Source organism: Arvicanthis niloticus, chromosome 20 (genome assembly GCF_011762505.2).
Source record: "Arvicanthis niloticus isolate mArvNil1 chromosome 20, mArvNil1.pat.X, whole genome shotgun sequence".
Taxonomy (NCBI): Eukaryota; Metazoa; Chordata; class Mammalia; order Rodentia; family Muridae; genus Arvicanthis; species Arvicanthis niloticus.
The window spans coordinates 27,955,323-27,976,871 of NC_047677.1; the positions used below are offsets into that span (position 1 = coordinate 27,955,323).

At 41.6% G+C, this 21,549-nt stretch overlaps 1 protein-coding gene across 2 annotated transcripts in view; it reads right to left on the reverse strand.

Moving 5' to 3' along the window:
• Positions 1 to 17,078, reverse strand: part of Vps26a (VPS26 retromer complex component A) — a 30,746-nt gene extending 13,668 nt beyond the window's left edge. Inside the window, exons 1-4 of one of the 2 annotated variants that reach the window (XM_034524420.2) lie at positions 16,913 to 17,056; positions 10,743 to 10,892; positions 1,887 to 1,962; positions 741 to 897 (exon numbers count right to left, since the gene is read on the reverse strand). In XM_034524420.2, the coding sequence (XP_034380311.1) occupies positions 741 to 897; positions 1,887 to 1,962; positions 10,743 to 10,892; positions 16,913 to 16,915 (386 nt within the window). In that variant the 5' untranslated portion in view covers positions 16,916 to 17,056. Of the gene's footprint in view, positions 1 to 740; positions 898 to 1,886; positions 1,963 to 10,742; positions 10,893 to 16,912 lie in introns of both variants that reach the window. The other variant, XM_034524421.2, reaches the window with a different exon arrangement.
• Between the last annotated feature and the right edge of the window lie 4,471 nt (positions 17,079 to 21,549).

A 21,549-nucleotide genomic window follows, 5' to 3' on the forward strand; every position in this document is an offset into this window, starting at 1 on the left:
GGAGGACTACCATCAATGGCCCTGTTTAGGAAGCCTCTCATGAGTGTCAAGATTTTTTCAAATCTTGTCAAGGCTTTTGTGCTGCCAAACACAATCCCAAATAAGTAACACCACATTAAACAGACAAAGAAGGCTCTTGGACCTGCTACATTAAGATTCAAATATTTACGCTGGTCTTGGAGGCAGCTAGGGCCTCCTGCATAAAAACTTAAGGGAAAGAACTAGAGTGAGAATTTAGACAATAGGATGCTGCCCAGCTTGGCAATCTTAGCTCAACTCCTGGAACCCACATATGGTGGAAGTTGTCTTGTGACCTTCAGATGTGCACTGTGGCAACAGGTGCCCACACACAAAATAAAAAGAGCAAAGGTTAAAGAAACCTGGAGTCCTGCTTCAGCTCTGCCCTCTGCTTGTGTACCCTGACCACTCAGCCTCTGGGTTAATATCTCTTAACCACATGCTAAATGGGAATCATTAGGAAACAAAGGATCTGAAGTAACTAATAATAATAAAATTCATACAACAGAATCATAAAACTGAAACATCTTTGAATTTGTAATGTTAACAGTCATGATTATTTCAAATCAATCATTCTCAGTCAAGTGAAACAAAGCTTGTAACAGAATATTTTAAATTTTAAGCCTTCCATTCCAGAATTGTAATTACAAGTTTGTATAAGGCATCAGCAGCAGCATGGTTTTCTGGTTCGATTCTGTGCAGTCTCTCACACACACCCATACCTCAGGCGGACATTGGCACCGATGTATGACTCATATGGCTTTTCAACTTGCATAAATTCAAAGTCATAGCTTCTGCTCTGAGTCAGTTCTCCAGGCAAGGCTAGTTCTTTCACTAGGTTTACAAATTCATGAGTATTACTCTTGTCATTGAAAAGCTCTAAGAAATTTAAAACAGCAAAAAGACCAATTATATTTAATATCCAATTCAATGAAACCCAAGCTTCTATCGCCTAAACAAATAATTTTTACAAAAAGAATTAGTTAAATACGCTTCTACTTTAATAATCTAGGGCTAAGATCTCAATTTTATTCCCTCATTACATCCACTTGGGCACTAATAAACTCTACTGTGGCACAGTAACAACTTGTGACAGAAAGGTTCTCATCCCTTTCCTATAGCTGTCCTTCCTAAGTGAAGCATATGTTCCTTCATAAAGCGACATTGCACGAAAGAATAAAACTGCTAGTTAGTTGCTGTAACTTGCCCCTGAGTACAATCTCATTCATAATAGACATGTAAATATCCACCATTCCAGCTTTCGTACTTTAAAAACATACAATAAAAATCAGCTGGATTTTTAAACCTTGTTACAGAGAGTCTTAGTATGACATACTTTCTTTCCTGACTCTTCAACATCAAAAGATGTGTATGTAGTTTTGCTTTCTGCTAACTTGAGAGTGTCTCTGAATCTCCCACATGGAAATGTACACAATCTGATTTAAGCCAAGAAGAAATTATTCCTTTCCTCTTTATATGGAATTTTCTATTCAGGAGGGGGTCTGGCTACAGGCAGACACTAGCTCAGGAGACAAATGCCATGGGTATTCAGAGAATGAGATGGAGGTGAAGGTGGTGGTTGTGAGTGAGGCTGATGAAAAATGAAGGCAGATGGGAGACAGTATGATTATTTTTCAAGGCTGGTAGTTTACATAGCTTAATTTTTACTAGCAGAGTCTAATACAAAGGCAGAACCAGTCACATATCATTAAATACACCTGAGATGCATGGTTTACTATACTAGGTCCTCTTTTATTACATATAATCAGTTTCTTCTTTTCATAAAGCTAAGCTCTAATTCAATTATTTAACTGCCAAATCCAACCCTCTTCAGTCAAAGAAAAAAGTAATACTATTTTAAAACTCACCAATTTGACCTACAAATTCAATTCTAATTCCTTGGTGCTCTAGCCTCTTTCCAGGCTGCTTAAAGGCTAGGTTTACCTGCCAAGACATGAAATTGTAAGAGATGTTAACAGTCCTTGGAGTGCGCCTACCAGATTCCTTCCAGATGAATGTAATCTGTGAGTACACGAGGCATTTGTTCATGAGGTGTTAAAAGTCACACCTCCCAGCACCAGGGAGGGCAATGCACAGGCAGTCAGTAAAGAACTCATTACTGCACAAACAAGGAATGCATCTGCTTTATTAACACGGAACCCCTCACAGACAGAGGAAATCTCCAACTCCCCGTATGTGTTTCCTGGCCAGATAATGAAACGGCTCTTGGACTAATAGCTGACTGAATGTGAATGTGACTAATTCCAAGAATTAGCCTAAAAGATAATTTTCAGGTTTTTTTAATAGCCAAGAACAATATACTTGCTATAACCTCTAGCCTTAAACAATGCTCATTAAACCAAATACAGTGGCTCATATCTGTATCATCGGTTGGAAGCCTGAGACAGATGATCATGAGTTTGAAGCCAGTCAGGGCTACATATTGAGTTTGAGGTCAGTAAAAGACATAGCCTCAGAAAAACAAACAAACAAAATTAAATAAAAGTTAAAACAGCATGTATTACCCTGAGTTTATAATTCATGTTAAAATATATAATTTCTTAAGATTTAAATTAATTTTAGGTATGATTGACTTTCATGACCCCATTTATTCATATTTCAGTACTAAGAACTGAGCCCAGGGCCCACACTAACCACTGAGCTAGCTCTCCATCCCAGTCTTACTTTTGAATTGCACCATCTCAAAATTCTTAGGTCAATGTACCTGCCAAGTGGAAATCTTGAACTTCTAAATCTCTGTTTATTTTTAAGGCAGGGTCTCTAACGCAGGCTGCCCTCAAGCTTTCTATATAGCCAAGGATAACTGTCACCTTCTGATTCTCCTGCCTCTGGCCAAGTGCTGGGATTCCAGGCATGTGCCCACCTTGTTCCATTTATGTGGTGCTATGGATTAAAGCACCCAAGGCTTTGTACATGTGAGCACTCTACCAACTGAGCTACAAATACCTTCAGCCCCTTAAACGTTGATATTTAATCTGAAAACAAAACAAAACAAAAAAGTGTATGCAGCCTATCAACTGTAGTTGGATCTCTACAGCTAACCAGGCATGGGTGGTGCACTCATTTAATCTCAACAGTGGGGAGAAAGAGGCAGGAGGAACTCTGAGTTCAAAGACAACCTGGTCTACAGTTTCAGGACAGTTAGGGCTATTACACAGAAAACCCTGTCTCTAAAAACAAAAACAAACAAACAAAAAACAAAGAAAAAGAAAGAAAGAAAATGTGCCATGGGATTAAGAGAGTGATGCAGAGCTGTTTCCCTCTTCCAATACTAACCTTCTGGTAGCCATCTGAATAGGACTTAAAAGATAGGCAAACAGATACTTCTTGGCCTAAGTCTAACAGGAAATATGCAGAAGAGAGGAGACTGGCTGTTGACTGTAGGGCACTATCACCTACTCTGGTGGTAGCATTAGTTGGATTTGAGGCAGCAGGGGAGACAGAGTGGGAAGAAATGTGTAGGCAGTTGCCCTAGCTGGCCACCACCACAGCCCCCTGCTGCTCTGTTTATCTCACTGGAGTGTGTGGAGACTAGATACTCCAACAAGCCCACACCGACTTCAAACTCTGAATCCTTCCTGACTCTACTCTGCTCTTATATTTTTAGCAAGAACATTACAAAGATAAAGTTGTATTTTTCTCAGTGTATCCATATTAGGAAGCATATAATGTCTGCTTTTGTTTATTTGAGAAAAGTCTCATATAGTCCAGGCTGGTCTTAAGCACCCTGTAAATCCAAGGACAACCTTACACTTCCCTGACTCTCAGATGCTGGGGTCACAAGTGTTGCCATTCCTAGCTACATTGTGTCGATTCATTTCAACATTAGTGCTGCTAATTCCAATCACTCAGTTAAGGGCATTTGTCCAGGTTCTCTATTGGGGGGGGGGGGGGGGAGCATCTACTATGTAGTTCTAGGTGTCCTGAAACTTACTATGTAGAACAGGTTGGCCTTGAACTCACAGAGATCCACCTGCTTCTGTCTCTCACATGCTGGATTAAAGATGTGCACCACTACTCTGCAATTTAAAGTTGGTATTTCCCCTTTACTGAGAATAAGGATTTTGTGTAGAAATAGGTGAGGCTGTATGTTTAAAAAGTGATGAAAACCCAATGTTGGGAAAACAGGTCTATTTACACACTTCCTCAAACCAATAAAGAAGTCTCAAAGCTCACATGTCAGCATATGATATTCTGTACAAGTAAATAGTGTCAATGTACCATATACAGTTTACAGTGTCACAGGAAGACAGCAAAACATTTATATATTTTGTTACTGAATATTGTGTTGATCTAAGAGCAAGTTTCTAAGTTCTGCCAGAAGAAGGTAGTCCATATCCACACTGCTGACAGGTACTAGATAGACTTCCCTCACCTAAGTATTTCAGCTATAACTATAATCTCAGACTAAACAGACACCTTATTCACTGATGCAACAAGAAAAAAGCACTGGTCAGTGTGGGCAGTCCAGAGCCACCAGGTCAGTGTGGGCAGTCCAGAGCCACCAGGTCAAAGTATTTTACTACCATCAAACATCGAGTCCTCTTCTAAAGAAAATAGTAAAGATGCCCTAATAAAGCACACTAGAAAAACCAAAAAGTTATAATAATGTCACTTTGAAACAATTGCCAATGATAGTAATTATAATTGCTTTGTCTTGATTAAATCTAACAAAATCTCAAATTTCTCTTATGACACTTTTTTTTTTTATAGAACTGACAGTTTTGACTGCAATATCTAATTATTTTGACAAGAATTGTCTTTAAGTGCACACCCTTAATCCTGACATCTTTGAAGCAAAGGCAGGCAGATCTCTGAGTTCAAGGTAAGCCTCATATATATATCTGGTTCTGGGGGCAGGCAGGACTACATAGAGACCATGTTGTTTTTTTGTTTTTTTTTTTTAAAAAAAGAAAGGTTTTACATATAAAACTAATGCAAAGGAAAAGCCATTCCCTTTTACAGCTGTGCCTGAAAACTTCATAAAGGAGAGTGAGCGTCTTGGTTCAAAGTGAGTTGTTACTTCCTACCTTTCTTTATAAATTTGGAATACTGGATACAGAATGGAACATAAAAAAAAAAAAAAAGCTGTATGCCTCCTTGTCCCCATCAATTAACTCCTCCTGGGCTGATAGGAACACCCTGGGGCCCTGTACCCACCTCCGGGGAGGTGGGAGGCTGCCTCCACTCCACTGCCCAGCCCTGCATGGCTCTCCTCCAGACATTCCAACTTCCTATGAAAGGTCAGACGCCGAGGACTCCCCCTCCCTCTTTTCTACGGAGAACGTTGCCTTATACTCAACTTCAGATGATGAACACTGTGGACGTGTGTGCTTTAAAGACATTTATTTAATTGCTCCCTTCCCTTCTTTGCTAGTCGCCTCCCCTCACGTGCGTTCAGTTTAGGGGCTTGTGGGCAATGCTGCGCATAGGAGGGTCTTTTTTTGTTTGTTTGTTTTTTTCTCACTTTAACAGTTCTTTTCTAAATGACACATTTCAACTCAAATCTGGACTCACATGAAAACACCGTCCATCCTGACCCCTTCACGCCGTCAGCACCCTACCTGCCCAAGCTCCATTGTGTACAGTGTATACTGTATAATAGACAAGTGTGTCTATGACATGTTTTAAAAAACATATTGCTTGTTATTTTTGAGGCTTTTAAATTAAACAGAAATCCAACTTTATTTTTTGTTATAACTGCTTGAAGATGTTTTATTAATTAAGTGAAGATTTGTTATCCTTTATTAACAATGTATTTTGTTGGTCAGTACTGGGCTGACAAAAAAGTTTCTTGCTAATAAATTTAGTTGCCTGAGGCAAAAAAATAAGCTGTAGACAAAAGAACTTTAGCATCGATTCAAAACTCTCCAATTTTTTAATCGAGTGTTTCAATTTTAAAGGTATAAATGCACAAATGAACCGAGACAATGCAACCAAGAAGCAGTTCTCTTTTCTGTAAGTGGTACTGGGGTAAGGGGTATTAACATCAAAAGAACAGCTACCTCACACCAAAATGGATAATGACCCAAGTGAGTGCACCACAGCATCCTTAGTAAAAGACACAAGTGCAATTTCACAACCTTCACTCAGGCTGTGGTTTCTCAGAAGCACAGGTAATAAAATAATAGATAAACTGGACTCCATCAAAATTTAAAATTTTTGTGCTGCAGAGATGCCATCAAGAACTGGAAAGCTGACACAGTAGCAACCACCTATAAGCACAGCACTTAAGAGGTGGAGCCAAAAACCCAGCAGTTCAAGGTCAGTCTCTGCTATACAGACCACATCTCAAAAAAGAAAAGAAATTCAAAACCACGAGATAAAGACTTCACACTTGGCAGCACAATATGAAAAACTTCACATTTTTTGAAGTTATGGTGGTGCACACCTGTGATCCCAGCATTTGAAAGGTGGAAGCAGGAGGATGGAAATGAGTTTGAGGACAGCTAGGGCTACGAGAGACTGTGTCTCAAAAATAATAATAGAAAAAAGGAATACAAGTGTCATCAAAAATATGAGGAAACTAGCGTTCTCATCAGAGCTGGAGGAGGCAGTGGTGTAGCTGCCCTATAGGGGTGGCAGCCCCGCCAGGGGAGGCAGAGTTGGTGCACACCAGCAGCCCTGCTCCCAAGTACACAGCTACAAGGAGAAGGCAGGGCAGGGCAGGGCCTCCACTCTAACTCACACTGTCCTGATACTATGTTACACTCAGGCTAGTCCTGAGCTTGTAGCAATTCTCCTGCCTCAGTCTTTCGAGTGCTGAAATTACAAATGTAAGCTACAACTAACTTGGCATATCCTTTACCATTTGGACATGATATGTCAGGAATATTATTCAGAATAAAATAGATTTCTAACACATGTTATTACATGGGGTAGGGGGATCCTGATGACATGCTCAGTGATGCAGTCATTAAAGGACAAATATTATGTAACTACTTATACAAAATAGCTAGAGCAGGTAAAGCCACAGGAAGCAGATCAGAGGTCACTAGGGAAAGAGCAGTGAATACTAATAGGACAAAAGGTTTTGTCACATAAAAACTTTGAAGATATAGTGTGGCTAAGATTAAAAAACATAAGTAATACCTTTAGGCTGTACAGTTAAAAATGACAAAACAGGGTTGGCAAGATAGTTCATTAAGTGAAGGCGCTTGCCACCAATATTGTCAGCCTGAGTTTGATCCCTACAACCTGCCATGATGGAAGGAAAAACCAACTTTCACAAGTTGACCTATGACCTCTATACGCATGCTGTGGCATGCACTTTCCCCTACCCCCACATGAAATAAATGGCTTAAAAATTTTAACATGAAAAATGCCTATAAATCCTTATTATCTATATTTTCAATAGAACATCAAAAACAAAATTTAAAATAGGCAAAAATGTTCCTGTTGTAAGTCAGAATAACATATAAATAATCATTCTTAATAACCATACAACAAGTTACTAATCTGAAGACCACAGAGGACTTCAGAATATCTAGGAATAATATGTCTGGTAAGCAAAACAAATGCCTTTTATAAAAGAGGACAAGAGATCTTTCTTGAATGGAGCTAAAATATTTTAAAATTTAAAATACAGCTTAAGAGAATGAGATAATATACTAGCTACCCAAGCCTTGAAAAGATAACGCTGGTGAAAGGAACCACCTTCGAAGGCCACAGTGTGATTCCATTTATAGGCAATGTCCAGACAGGAAACACAGCAGATCTGAAGATGAGGGACTTGCAGGTGGTGGGTTCTGTTCAAGGGATAAGTGTTCTGAAGTCAGTGGTGAAGGCTACACAACTCTGCAAATACAGTCAGCAGCAATGGCCTACATTAGGGCCAGTTTTATGGTGTCTGAATTACAACTTAATTAGAATATTTAAGAGGAATGAGGAAAGATGTACATGCCACAAATAAGCCACGAGAACAGAACAAGGAAGCCAGAATAGACCACATGACCTTTGCTTTATGACAAAGGTGACATTGTAGCACGATGAGAGGAAGGGATGACTTGTTCAATGTATGCCCGGGTTAATTACAGATCCACATGTGGGGACACATTTGACTTCTACAATGTAATACAAGCAAAATCAACTCTAAATGAACTAAGGACCAGGACAGGACATGTGATGTAAAAACTCTGGTGACAGAGAACAGGGTAACTGTGTACTGGCTGTAGCTGGAAAATGTCCATACCAGATGTGAATGGACAAAAGGGAAACATCAGGTACCTACTAATGAGGAGGCAGAAAGAAAACACTGAGTGGAAAGTCAGGTCAAAAAAAAAAAAAATAGACAGAATAAAAACCAACCAAGCAAACAAACCATGCATGGTGTTGGAACACCTTTAACCTGAACACTTTGGGAGTTGCGGCAGAGGTGGGCAGACCTCTATGAGTAGGAGGATAGCCTGGTTAACTTACTGAGTTCCAGTCCAACAAAGGTCACACAGTAAAACCCTTGTCTTTAAAAAACAAACAATCAAACAAACCAAAAAACACCAATGAAAGGAAGAAAGAAAGGCAAGAAAGACAACTCTATAATTAAATAAATAGGACCCTTTTTCTCTTTAGACAGGCTACATAAGAATGCAGCCCAGACTGGGTCAAACTCACAATCCCAGGGTACCACCATACCAAGCCTTTATAAAAGACACTCATCAAAAACATACAAAAAGAAGCCCGTGAGGTAGCTTAGCAGGTAAAAGTGCTTGCTATGTAAGTTCCAGAACCCATGTAAAAAAGCCAGATGTGGCTCTTATCTGTAATCGTAGCCCCACACTGTAACAGCAGAATAGAAGGTGGGAACTGGAAAATCAGCTAGACTTCACACATGCAGCCAGCAGCAAAGATGGTAAGAAAAAGCCCCTGACTCTAAAACAAGGTGGAGGGGAGAACAAAATGCAAAAATGCTGTCTACTGACCTCCACGTGCTCTCTGCATGCCCGCACACATATTTCACAAACAAACCAAATAAATCTTAAAATACATAAAAAGTCCTACACACCAATAAGAAAGTCAATTAAGTCAATTTTGCAAACTGAGCAAAACTTGGAAAACAGTCAAGACAGTCTTCAGTAAGTGAATGGAAGAAATAAATATGTTGGTATCCATACAAAAGACATACATATACATTTTGAGAGAGTCTTGCTCTGTAGCCCAGGCTAGCCTGGAAATCACTGTGTATATAGCCTAGGGTAGCCTCAAAGTTGAATCAACCCACCGGCCTCTTCAGCAGTCTAAATGCTGAAAAGTACAGACATGAAGCATGGCCAGTACAAAAGAATACTACTTAGTGTTAAAGACAAATGAGCTAGTAAGTCATAAAAAGATACTGATGAACACCGAATCGACAGAAACTAACCTAAAAAGGCTACCTAATGCATAATTCCAACTACATGGCATTGTAGAAAAGGCAAATCACAGAGTAAAAGATCAGCAGTGGCCACAAGCTCTGGAGACCGCAGTGTGGGCACAGAGGCCAGGGAGGCATGAACAGATGAAGCAGAGGGCACTCTGTAGGATGACCAAGCCATTCTGCATGCTGTTCAAATGATGGACACATAACAACAGTACGTGTTTGTCAAGATCTATACAACATGGAACAGCAAGAATGAACCCAACTAAAGCTATGAACCAATCTTCCAATACTGGTTCATCAATTCTTTGCTTTTTCCTTTTTAAAGATGGGGTCTTAAGTTACCTAGGTTGGCCTTGAGCTCCCTATGTAGCTGAAGGTGACCCTAAACTCCTCATCTCCTGCATCTACTGCCCAAGCGCTAGGATTATGGACACATGCCACCATGGCTGGCTTTAATTCAGTAATCTTTTAAATTACTGCCAAATTAAACTGAACATAGTGGTTCATGCTTTCGATTCCAGAACTCGAGAGGCTGAAGCAGGAAGACTAAATCACTGCAGTCTAAGGTCAGCCTGAGCTACATGACCCTAACTCAATATAATAATAATAGTAATAATAATAATAGCCAAATTTTATATTGTTATGTTATATATGAGGGTGTGGTGAAAAAGAGGCAATATAAACAACTTTGTATTTTACAAATTTTTTCCTGAAAATCTAAAACAATTAAGGGTTAGCCAGGTATGGTACTGCACCCCTGTTCTCCAGTATTTCAGAGGTGGAGGACAGGAGAAGGACCACAAGTTAAACACAGGGAGTTTGAGACCAAGCTGGGCTACCCGAGACAAGAAGAAAGCAGACAAGAATTTTACACAATATTGAGTAAAGAAGGGGCAAGAGAGGTGTGACCATTACAGAAGAAGATATCATAAATGTATCTAGCCATACAACACATTCCTAAAGTGCTGAGGCCCACCGCCAGCATGAAGAGAAGAGAGCAAATGGCATAGAATGACAGCACAGAAGAGAAAGCTATATCCTAGGCCACACCAGAGAACCACTCCACAGCTCTCCAACTCTGTGTCAAAGAAATTCTCCAAAGCTTAAGATACAGTCATTAGCGAAAAATGTTGTGAAATTCAAAGACTCTGCCCCTCCTAAAACCCTTCCATGGAAAGAATCTTCTGTTACTGTTTTAGATCCATCAAAGATTTTAGTTGACCTTCAGAAATAATTCTATTTCTAATACAACCATTCAAATTCAGATGCAACACAGACTATTTTGATAACTAATTCTAATATCCTAAAATTAAGTAACTGTCAAACAAACTCTCAAACACAAGCTTACCTTTCCTGAGACAGATTCTCCATCATAGAAGAGATAGTGTTTTTCTACTTTGCCATCCTCAGTTTTCATTTCTGCCATTTTCCTGGTCTCCCCATCATTAAGGGCAACATCGATCTCACAGATGGGACCAAAAAAGCCTCCAAGAAAACTCTGCAATAAAATAAAAACACTCATGATTATCATATGTAGACAGTCACTATACTTTGAAATTCAAACTTTATTACTTTTAACATAAAGCCAAGCAGATTACTAATATGAGTTTACAAGAAATAAAAAAGTTACCAAATTCTATATCCAAATTGAACTGAGGGGTGTGCCTCATGCACACACATCCAATCCCCAGCACAACCGCAAACTAAAGCAACATTCTCACTGAGCACAGCACACACAGAGTTAATTCTGAGGCTCATATTCACAATTCAGAGAATAGATTTCAAGTTATACATTTTTTACTATCAAAATAAAAAAAAAAGAACTTCAACATGCTATAACTTCAACCATTTCCACAACCTACATAATAATCAGAATCTAACATCCAAAATGAAGGAACTCAGTTCTGTACATCCAAGTTTGAAAAGCTGCATCTTATTACACCCTTTTGAGGCTCTTCCATCAGAGAAAATCTTTCACAGTCCAAACTACATCCTCCGCCCCCCTTCAAGTGCAGTGTCATCACAGTGAGCTAAGTGCCATAAAACCTCTGCTCTATCAGGTCTGGACAGAATGTGTCACACCATGTAAGACTTTTGAGTAAACCTGGCACTCACATTAGAAGCTAATAAAATTCCCATAAATATTTCTAAAGAAAATATATATACACTGTAATTTCAGATAACTGCCTCCCAGTGGCAAAGCACACTAGCTGGCAATACAGCAACAGTGACCAGACCCCAGTCACAGTTCTGATATTAAACACAGGTATGACATGCTATGAGCACTAATGACAATGTTTTAGTCTTTAAACTATAAAGATGGCAGCTTCCCATCACACAGGCCTATATCCTTTCTGTGTCTGTGCTTTTAGATGGGGTTCTTCTGTGCTGCTCCTAGAAAGCTCGAGCAGTCCTCTAACGTCAACCTTCCAAGCAGCTAGCCCCACAGGCACTCCCCTCCACACTAGTACCTGTATCATCCCCCTTCCTACTCTGTTCTGCACAAAAACCAAAGAGACCATTTAAAAATGCATATCTGATTACCATGTTAAGTAAAACAATCTCAAAAAGGTAAGTACTGCAATTCTCATATATAGAATCTCTATTTAACTACACATAATACAAACTCGTGTGTGCGTGTGCGAACGCACACAAGGGTCATGAAAGCAGAGGACAACTGGCAAGAAAGGGAGGGGAATGATGACAAAGGGGGATTAACAAGTTAAATACAAACATATTGATACATAAGTATAAAAACGTCAGGAGCTGGAGAAAAGACCTGCGCTCAGATCCCCAGTTACCCATGTGAGAATTTAAAAAAAAAAAAAAAAAAGAAAGAAAGAAAAGAAAAGAAAAAAAGGGCTGTGTGATTGCTTGTGTGCATAACCCTAATATTGGGACGCTGGGACGCACGCACGCACGCGCGCCTGACCAGACCACTTCTTTTAAATACTCCAACAGGCTGGAAAGCTTGTAAACTGGACCTACTTTAGGGAGTAGTTTGGGGCCAGAGAGAAGGCACCATTAAGTTATGTGCCTGGAACCAAGACTTATGGCCTGAGCTCAATCCCTAAAATCCATAACAGAAGGAGAAAACCCACACCCACAATTTGTCTTTTGACCTCCACACATGCAGTGTGGCAAGCACCCACATACAATAAATAATGGTAAATATTTAATTAATTTTTAAAAAATGTAGTTTGGCATCTGGCCATGGTGGTGAATGACTACAATCTCAGCACTTAAGAAGCCAAGGCAGGTGGCTTACCAAAAGCTCAAGGCAGACTAGGCTATCCTGTGAGTTCCAGGACAGCCTAGGCTACAGAATAAGACCTTGTCTAAAACCAGAACAAGCACACAACAAAGAACTCTGAAGCTGAGGTACTAGTATATGGGATATGTAGATTGGTCTTGTGAGACAGGGTCTCACCATATAGCACAGGCTGGCCTCAAAAATCACAGGGACCTACCTATCTCTGCCTCCTAAGTGCTGGTGGTAAAGACAAGCACCACCATGCCCTATCCAGGTGTTAATGTAATAATAATATTGTATCTGAGCTCTTGACATTCACTTGGTAAAGCTCATCAATTTATACATTTTTTCATTTATTTTATTGTGTATAAATGAGTGTTTTAGCCTGCACATAAGTCTGTGCACTACACACATGCGTAGTGCCTGCAGAGCCCACAGAAGGCATCAGATCCCCTGGGACTACAGTTATATAAACAGTTGTTAGCCATCATGTAAGTGCTAAGAATTGAACCTGGGTTCTCTGAGAAAGTAGCCAGTGCTCTTAACAACTGAGCCATTGCTCCAGCCCCAATATGTAAAATCTATATAGGTAACACTGACTTCAAATATGTTACTTTAAACACATGTACAATATATTATTTGATGTAGGTTACAGATAGACATATCAGCTCTCCAGATACAATAACCTTAAATGATGGAAGTAATTTGTGCAGAAGTCATCAGATTTGCCTGTACCCCCTTGTCCGAGAGTCACCTGACTCACTAACCCCTTGATGACTGACTCACCTCTGTAAGGGCTTTACCTGTACCCTAATGCAAACTGGATTCTCCCCACTTTATTCTCACAGGCTGAGGAAGTATATGACTCTCTGTCTGAGCTGTGCACTCTGAGGACAGACATTTTATCTTTGCTCATCACTGACAACAAGAGCCTGAACACAGTTTACAGTACTTTCTACAAGGCCCTCAAATGCCTGTAGAGTGCTACTGCTCAGGTCACACGTGCCACTCTAGTAACAGAAAGTAAGTGACTACACACAAGAAAATGGTCTGAAATCCGTACCTGTTGGTGGAATGAGCCCTTCCTCAGAAAACCAAAGTCTAAGTCTGGGACTCATTAAGCACCAGCCCTGTCCTAGGGAGGACAGATAATGACAGTAAACAAGCCAAGGAGCCTCCTAAGGTTATGTAGGTCACAGGTGACACAATGACCAAATTGTTTTCACTATTCCTATATTAACAAAAGAGACAATTTCTTTTTTTTTATCTTTTTAAAAATTTATTTATGTATTTGCTTTTAATATATGTGGTCTCTGTCTGCTCGTAGGCCTTGGAACTGCTGAACCTCCATCTCATCAGCCCATATAAGCCCTAATTTTTTAAAATTTATGTATATCTTTTATTATATGAATGTTTTACCTGAGTGTGTATTTGTTTGCCGTTTGTGTGCTAGGTCCCTATAGGGGTCAAAAGAGGGTATCAGATCTTTTACAACAGAAGTCACAGGTGGCTGTGAGTCACTGTGTGAGTGCTGGGAATTGAACCCAGGTCCTCTCTCAGAGAGCAGCTCTCCAGGCCCCATAAAAGGGGCAATTTCAAATAACTAACTAGAATCTAGGGTATTTAATTAACATGCTCCAAAGACACCTACAGAAATTTTCTTTCTGCAATAATATTTTTTATCCTTTTTTAAAGCAACATTTCAAACAAACTCAAATTTTAACTGGAAAGCTAATTTCAACAGGAAAATTTGTAATTAGTTAAATATTTAGAAAAGAGAGAATGACAAGTATGTGACCCTCAGCTGTGGGTTGCTTCCAGGAGGCGTTGAGAACTGAACCCAGGGCCTGAGTGTATTCTACCACTGAGCTATTAACACCCTCTCTGACGCTTACCTTCAGCTTGACACTGAGTCTACATTATCCAGGGTGGCCTTAAATTTGAGATCCGTATTGTCCCAACTCCCAGCAATGTTTAACACTATGCCCTGTGTCCCAGTTACCTTCTATACACCAAGTCTTAAAAGTTGAAACTCCTTAAAAACAGTAAATTATGAAATAGTGTATTTTGCCCAAAAATTGATATGTATGTGCAGCTCAAAATTGACTACTTGATATTTAGTAATTTCCACTATGTGCAACTCACTGAGGCAGCAAGGGAGGAAGGGAGAAAGAACTGACAAGAGGGGGAAGGCAATATACTCAAGCAGCTGCCTATTTTAAACAGGAAAACTAAGTCAGATACATTCAATAAAGGCAACTAGCAGACTCCCCATAGTTTCAGCATTAGCTCATTTGAGTTACAAACCAAAGGCATGAAATTAAAATTAATTTCTCCCCCCAATTGAATACTCCCCAAAAGCTACTTAAAGGAATATTAAGACTTGGAAACTACAAAAGATGTTTTACATATAAAATGATATATAGCAACTTTTTTCTACATATATTCTCTATGTAACACACTGAATGGTCTTTTCCAATTTGAAATTTTACATGTAAAGTCACAAATTAAATACTATTTTAGCACAATTAAATTGCCACCAAAGCTGCCAAAACACACAAGAAGACACAGTTCTGCAATATTTTTCAATAATAGAGTAGGAGAGATGGCTCAGTGGTTAGGAGCACTGGTTGTTCTTCCAGAGGACTCAGGTTCAGATTGCCAGCATCCACATGGCAGCTCCTAACTGGCTTTAACTACAGTTCCAGGTGATCTGAGGCCTTCCTGAAGCCCTCTCAGGCACCGAACAAGCACATGGTGCCAAGACATACATTGTTTAACATTACCATCCAGCAAAATTACACATGGATACATAAAAATGTAACAAACTTTTTGGCTACCACTTAAGAAAATGTATTAAGTCTGCTTGATGTAAAGAAACAGAACTTGAGGGAAAGGAAAAACATAATCAAAATATGTATGAAGAATTTTTACAATAAGAAAAAAAAAAAACCAGAAAGGAGCTCAGGGGCCAAGTCTTCCACAATGATTTCACTTGAGCCCACACACAATGAAACAGCAAATTCTCATGCATACATGTGTGTCCATACAAAAGCTTCGACAAATACCTTAAAAATAAAAAAAAGTTGCTCTTGAACTTAACTAGGACTAACTGCAAATGTAACCAAAGAGTAAGAGAGAGGTTTTAGTTTTCTTTTCAAATTATAAGCAATGAAAGGAGAGCTCCCTAACAGCCAAATGATTCCTTCTCAGTTATTTCCACCTTAAACTAATTTATCTAAACAAATGCTTAACTCTCCTGAGCCTTTAAGCTGCAAGGGAGCAAGCAGTTCGCCTTGTTTATCTGTCCCTGGACTCACCCAAAATAGGTGTTTAAGACAACGTTCCCAGAATGAACTTCTCCCCATCCCCCCAACTGTGGAGAAAGCAACATGATTTCTGACTTAAAAGTTATTTAATCAAAGCAACGTTTTAAAAATAGACCTAGCTGGCTGGCTGGCTAGCTTGAGAAGTCTCAAGAAGTTTATTAAAAGTGGTGAGCTTGGGAAGAGCAGGTAGTATAAGGGGAGCGCGCAGAAGGCTCTCAAGGAGTTTATGCTAAATAGCACGAGTCAAAAGAGCTCCAATCTATAGACTGCGGGCACGTAGTTAAACAGTAGCTTGCCCAACAGTGTTTCCATTAAGTGTGGTTAAAAGCTGTGATTTTCATCCTTCCCTGGGCTCCCAAGACACTGCAACATCCCAAAGGGCTAAGTTGTAGAAACCGCTTAGGGAAGGAAGTGAAACCAAGCGCTTAAACCGGTGTCTGGGGATAAATGAGGGTCTCGGTTCCGACACCCTTTTCCCTCCCCTCCCCTCCTATTCTACAAGTGCCAAAAAGCCTCCACCCGGGTCACGAAATCGCAGAATTGTCTCCACCTCCAGCTTAAAGAAAATAAGCGGACTCTATCGAGCTCGGGACGAGGAAGGTGAGCAGGTCTCGCCAGAGTCCGGAACGGAGACATAGGGCACCGACTGTCCTCGGCTACCTTGGAAGGCGAAGCTGCGGGGCTCCGGCTGGGCGGGCTGCGGGTGCCCAGCCACGGTCCCCACAGCCGGTCGAGGAAGGCGGGCAGAGGCTCTGACATGGCCAGGGCAGTGCCGCCGGCCGCAGGTGCTCAGGCCTGGCCAGGACCCGGCAGCCGTCAGGCCTCACCGCTCCGTGCCCCTTCCCTGCAGGCTCGGCGCCGCGCCCGCCGTTGGGAGTCCCGCCGCGCGCCCCGCGGCCCCGCGAGAGACGACCTCGCAGGCCGCCGCGCACTCACCATTGTCACCGCCGCCTGGTCCCCCCACTTCACTCCGCTTCCCCTCAGGAGAACTCCCAGCCTGGGTGCCTGCGCCCCGCCGCCCGTCACGTGACCATAGGCCACCCGGCGCACGTGACCACTCCTTTTCCTCTTCTTCCTCCCCCTACTCCAGCCCCGCCCCGCTAGAGGCCCCGCCCGTCGGGAAGGCCGCTTAGGGGCGGGGCAGCCCGCCCTTCGGTTGAGGGCGTGGTCTGTTTGGGTGACGCAAGGTGGGAGGGGTCAAGAGTCTGTCTTCCTAGTCCTTCAACCCTTCAGCTACCGCAGGTTATCCACGCACGCAGTGTGGAGCTCCTCCCCCGGCACGCCCGTTTTCTTTTCCCTAGGGAAGTTTGGGGGACTCTGGGTGAGGAAGCAAGGGTTTGTGCGGGAGGCGTGTCTTTGCAGGCTTGCTGCATTTCCGACCTTTGCACCTGATCTCGGTTGAAGTGGTTTCCCGCCCCAGCCCAGAGAATTGTTGGCCTCCGAAGAGACTGACAGGGAGAAAAGCTAATCTTTAGAGCACATCCTTTGCAGTTCACCGATAGCTCGTGACCCATCCCTCCAAACCGGAGAGGCAGGACTCTCGCAAATCGGTTCCTCCCTCCTTCCCCGGTAACAGCCCTTCCTAAAAGTTTCGCAAGCATGCAAAACGCGTCCCTAGAACTCTGACCCAGGCACTATAAGTGGAGGGTTGTGGAGGCCTGGAAGACCCGAGGATGAATCAAATACTACGAAGACTTCGGAACTGAACCTTTCATTCAAATTCATGACCTGTTCCCCCCAACCCCCCCCCCCCCAATCATCAGTCCCATCATAACAAAACTCAATTTGGGAAGCCGAGTGTCAAATCTGTAAGTCTAAAACATTTAAAGGTTAAAACAAGGCTTTGGTCTCCAACTGCGACAGAATTGAAATACTGGAAATGAGTCCTTCGGGTAGCCTCATGTGGAGCGTGAACACCTCCAACGTGCCTTCCCAAAGCTGGAATTTCAGGAGTCACTTCTGGTTTTATGCGTTGCCTGCAGATGGAACACTGCACTTTCTGCATGCATGCAGGGGAAATCTCTAGCCTAAAATGATACTATTTAAAAACAAAGCTTAAAGAGTGCTATGCCAGAGAGCTTTGGAACGAATGAATGTGTGTGTGTGTGTATTTATTGTTGAGACAGGGTCTCACTAGGTGTCCCAGGCTTCTCTAGAATATACTATGTAGCCAAGGCTGTCAAGAAACACATCTGTCCTACCTTCAGCCTTCCCAGTACTAGGGGTTACATGCCAGAATTACAAAAGGGTAAAATAGTATAGGTACAGAAGGGAGTTTAGAGCTCAAAATACTATTGATTAAAAATCTGTGATGCAGATGGACAAAGGAGTATCACCCACTGTATAAAGATAAGACGAACATAGAGGTTCACAGCTGGAATCCCAGCACTCTGGAGACAAAAGTAGAAGAATCGCCATGAATAAAAAGACTCCGGGAGCCGGGCAGTGGTGGCGCACGCCTTTAATCCCAGCACTTGGGAGGCAGAGGCAGGAGGATTTCAGAGTTCGAGGCCAGCTTGGTCTACAGAGTGAGTTCCAGGACAGCCAGGGCTATACAGAGAAACCCTGTCTTGAAAAACCAAACCAAAACAAAAACAAACAAATAAAAAGACTCGGGAGATCACCCAATTAGCCCCCTGGTTGACCTGGGCTCCAGGGTGAGACCCTGTTACAAAGAAACAAAAGAGAGAAACAATTGTGCATAGGCTAAGATCTGAAAGCTTAACTGTGTTTGTTGGTTCCAGCACCATTTGCTCAAAATACTTTTCCCCTGTAAACTGTTGTGGTATGCTTGTCAAAAATCTATCGATTGGGGCTGGCTCAGCTAAGTCAAGAGCACTTGCTGGCTGTGCTTCCAGAGGAATGAGATTTGACTCCCAAATAGTGGCTCATTACCAGGGGGATCTGATGCCCTCTTCTGGTCTCCATGGCACCACATATGTTCTGCAAAATATCCATAACACATAAAGACTCAAGGAGGTAGAATATATTTTGGGTCTTCCATTTGTGAACATTGTGCATTTTTCTAACTTTTAGATTTTTTTTAAATGTTCTTTACCAGTGTTTCTGGTTTCCAGTGTTACACATTTTTATTAAATTCATCTCTACGTGCCTGTATTTTTTTAACAGTATTGTAAAATAGAACTTGAAATTTTTCATGTTCAGTTGTTCATTATGATGTGTGTAACTTTTCTGTATTGACCGTGTACCTTGCAGTCTTTCTAAATTTCTTGGATGATTTGTTCCAGGATTTTTCTCTCTCTCTCTGTTTTTACCTGGGTTTCTTTGACCCTTTGTGGAGCTGAGGATTGAACCAGAGCCTTGTGGATCCCGATCACACAGTGTACCACCAAACCACATCCTCAGCCCTCTTCCTGGAATTTCTTGAAATCCTGGATTGAGCATCCTAAGTGGATTTTTACTTTCCTTCCTGTCTTCTAACTATCTGTTTCTTGTTATTTTCCTTTTACCTTTCATGTTTCTTTATTCTGGGAGGTGTATATTACATTGTGTGCATGGAGAGCAGAATTTGTAGATGTCACTTCTGGGAATTTAGCCCAGGTGCTCAGGCTTGTCAGCAAACACCTTTATCTGATGAGCTATCTCACCTATCCTTGTTTTTCTTTTTGTCTCAGAAATGGTCTTAGTACGTATCTCAGGCTGACCTTATACTCATGATCCTCCTGGATCATGAATTAGTCCTTGAATGCAAAGATTATATCATGAGCCACCATGTTTTCTCATGTTCCACTTTTCATGATGATGAGTGTGTGTGTGTGTGTGTGTGTGTGTGTGTTACTGTTCAGTGGTAGCCAATGTCTGGCATAGCTCTCAGTGAGCCTTCTCTTCTCTTTTAGTGTTGATTGGTTTGTGTGACAAACAGAATAATGTGGTGTGGCTGTCTCAAGCTGCTCCTGACCTGCTTTCTCCTGGATCACTTCCTTCTATAGACATCAGCTCCCATGCCCCACAGAGGGGGTCATCTCCTGTCTCCTCTGAAAACAGATGGTAGTACCAACTTGCCAACTACTTGAGAATATCAACAGGGAAAGTCTTTTTCATCCATGGTCAAGTCTTCAGATAACTCTAGCTCTGGTGAACATTCTAACTGTATTTTTTTTAAAAAATATTTATTTTTATGTGCTTTGGTGTTTTACCTGTATGTGGGTCTGGGTGAGGGTGCCAGATCCCATGGAATTGGAGTTACAAACAGTTGTGAGCCACCATGTGGATGCTAGTAATTGTTGCGGCCTGAGCTGCCCCGTGGTGGGTGCCAAAAATGTTGAGAACTGCACTACCCCACGTTTGGGGGCCAAAATGTCTCGGACCGTTCTGTCAATGTTGGGACCTGCACTGCCAAAAGCCTTGGGGATTAACTTGTTAGCCCGCACTGCCCCAAGCAGCTCCAGTCTGCAGGTCGGGGTTCAGCAAGAGAGAGAATGAGGACAGATATGAAGAATGGAGATCAGACAGAGTGTGATTCAATCCCGTTTATTCTTCAGTCTCTTCCTAGTCCAAGTCCCAAGTCTTGAGTTCCTAGTCCCTAGTTCCTAGTCCCTAGTGCCTCCAAGTTCCAAGTTACTCCTTCCAAGTGCTAAGTGCTTAATGTCTAATTCCAAGCTCTTCCTCCAAGTGCCAAGACTCAAGTGTCTAATTCCTACTGATTTCTTCTATCTGCCTCTCACCTTTTATAAGTCTCACTTCTAAGCCACGCCTCTAAGTCACGCCTTTAAGTCATGCCCTTAGGCCTTGTCTCTAAATCTGATCTCTAAGTCACACCCTTAAGTCACACACCTTTAAGTCTCACACACCCAAGGGAAAATCCTTGGTATCTAAAACAAGATGTTATCAGAGTGTGCTCAGCTGTTGTAGGCTAATGTAATCAAATCTCTTGTCAGGGTATATGGCTCAAGATAGCTGCAAGGATGATAGCCGCCTTCTGTTGGCTCCCCACAGTTCCCCCTTTTTAAATTTTTTTTTCAAAAGGGAAGGCTGTGAAAACTTATGGAAACTGTGCCTGTCTTAGGATGGAACAAATGACCCCAGCCTCCCTTTCCCGTCTTTGGATACTCAACAGCCATTGGTTGAGCTCCTGTCTTAGAATGGTGAGGCCTCCCTTTTTAGGGGCAAGGGTCTTGAAGTGTTCTCTTACCCATCTTTGACTATCTGGCTTAGCGCGTAAGTTAGGGGATAATCCTCATTAGTCTTGATGACAGAGATTTTACAATCCCCTACTTCCAGCCTGTAATAATGGACCTATATGGGTTTCATTTGAATAGCGTCTATCTGTTGTCATACAAAAGCCATCAGTTTGTTGAACAGCATGGACCCAAGAGACAAGAGACTTAACAATGCCTGAACAGTCAGTATAACAGCAACACTCTTTTTTAAGGGCAACACATAACTCCCTCTATCAGAGGAGTAAAAAGTATAAGCCTCTTCTATTCTGTTTGCAAATGTGTTATAGCAGAATCTAAATCTATAGAAATACAGAACTGATCATAGCTTTGATCTTAACAAAACAAATAGGGAAATCCCTGTTCCTGCTCTAGTCAATCTCAAACCCAAAAATC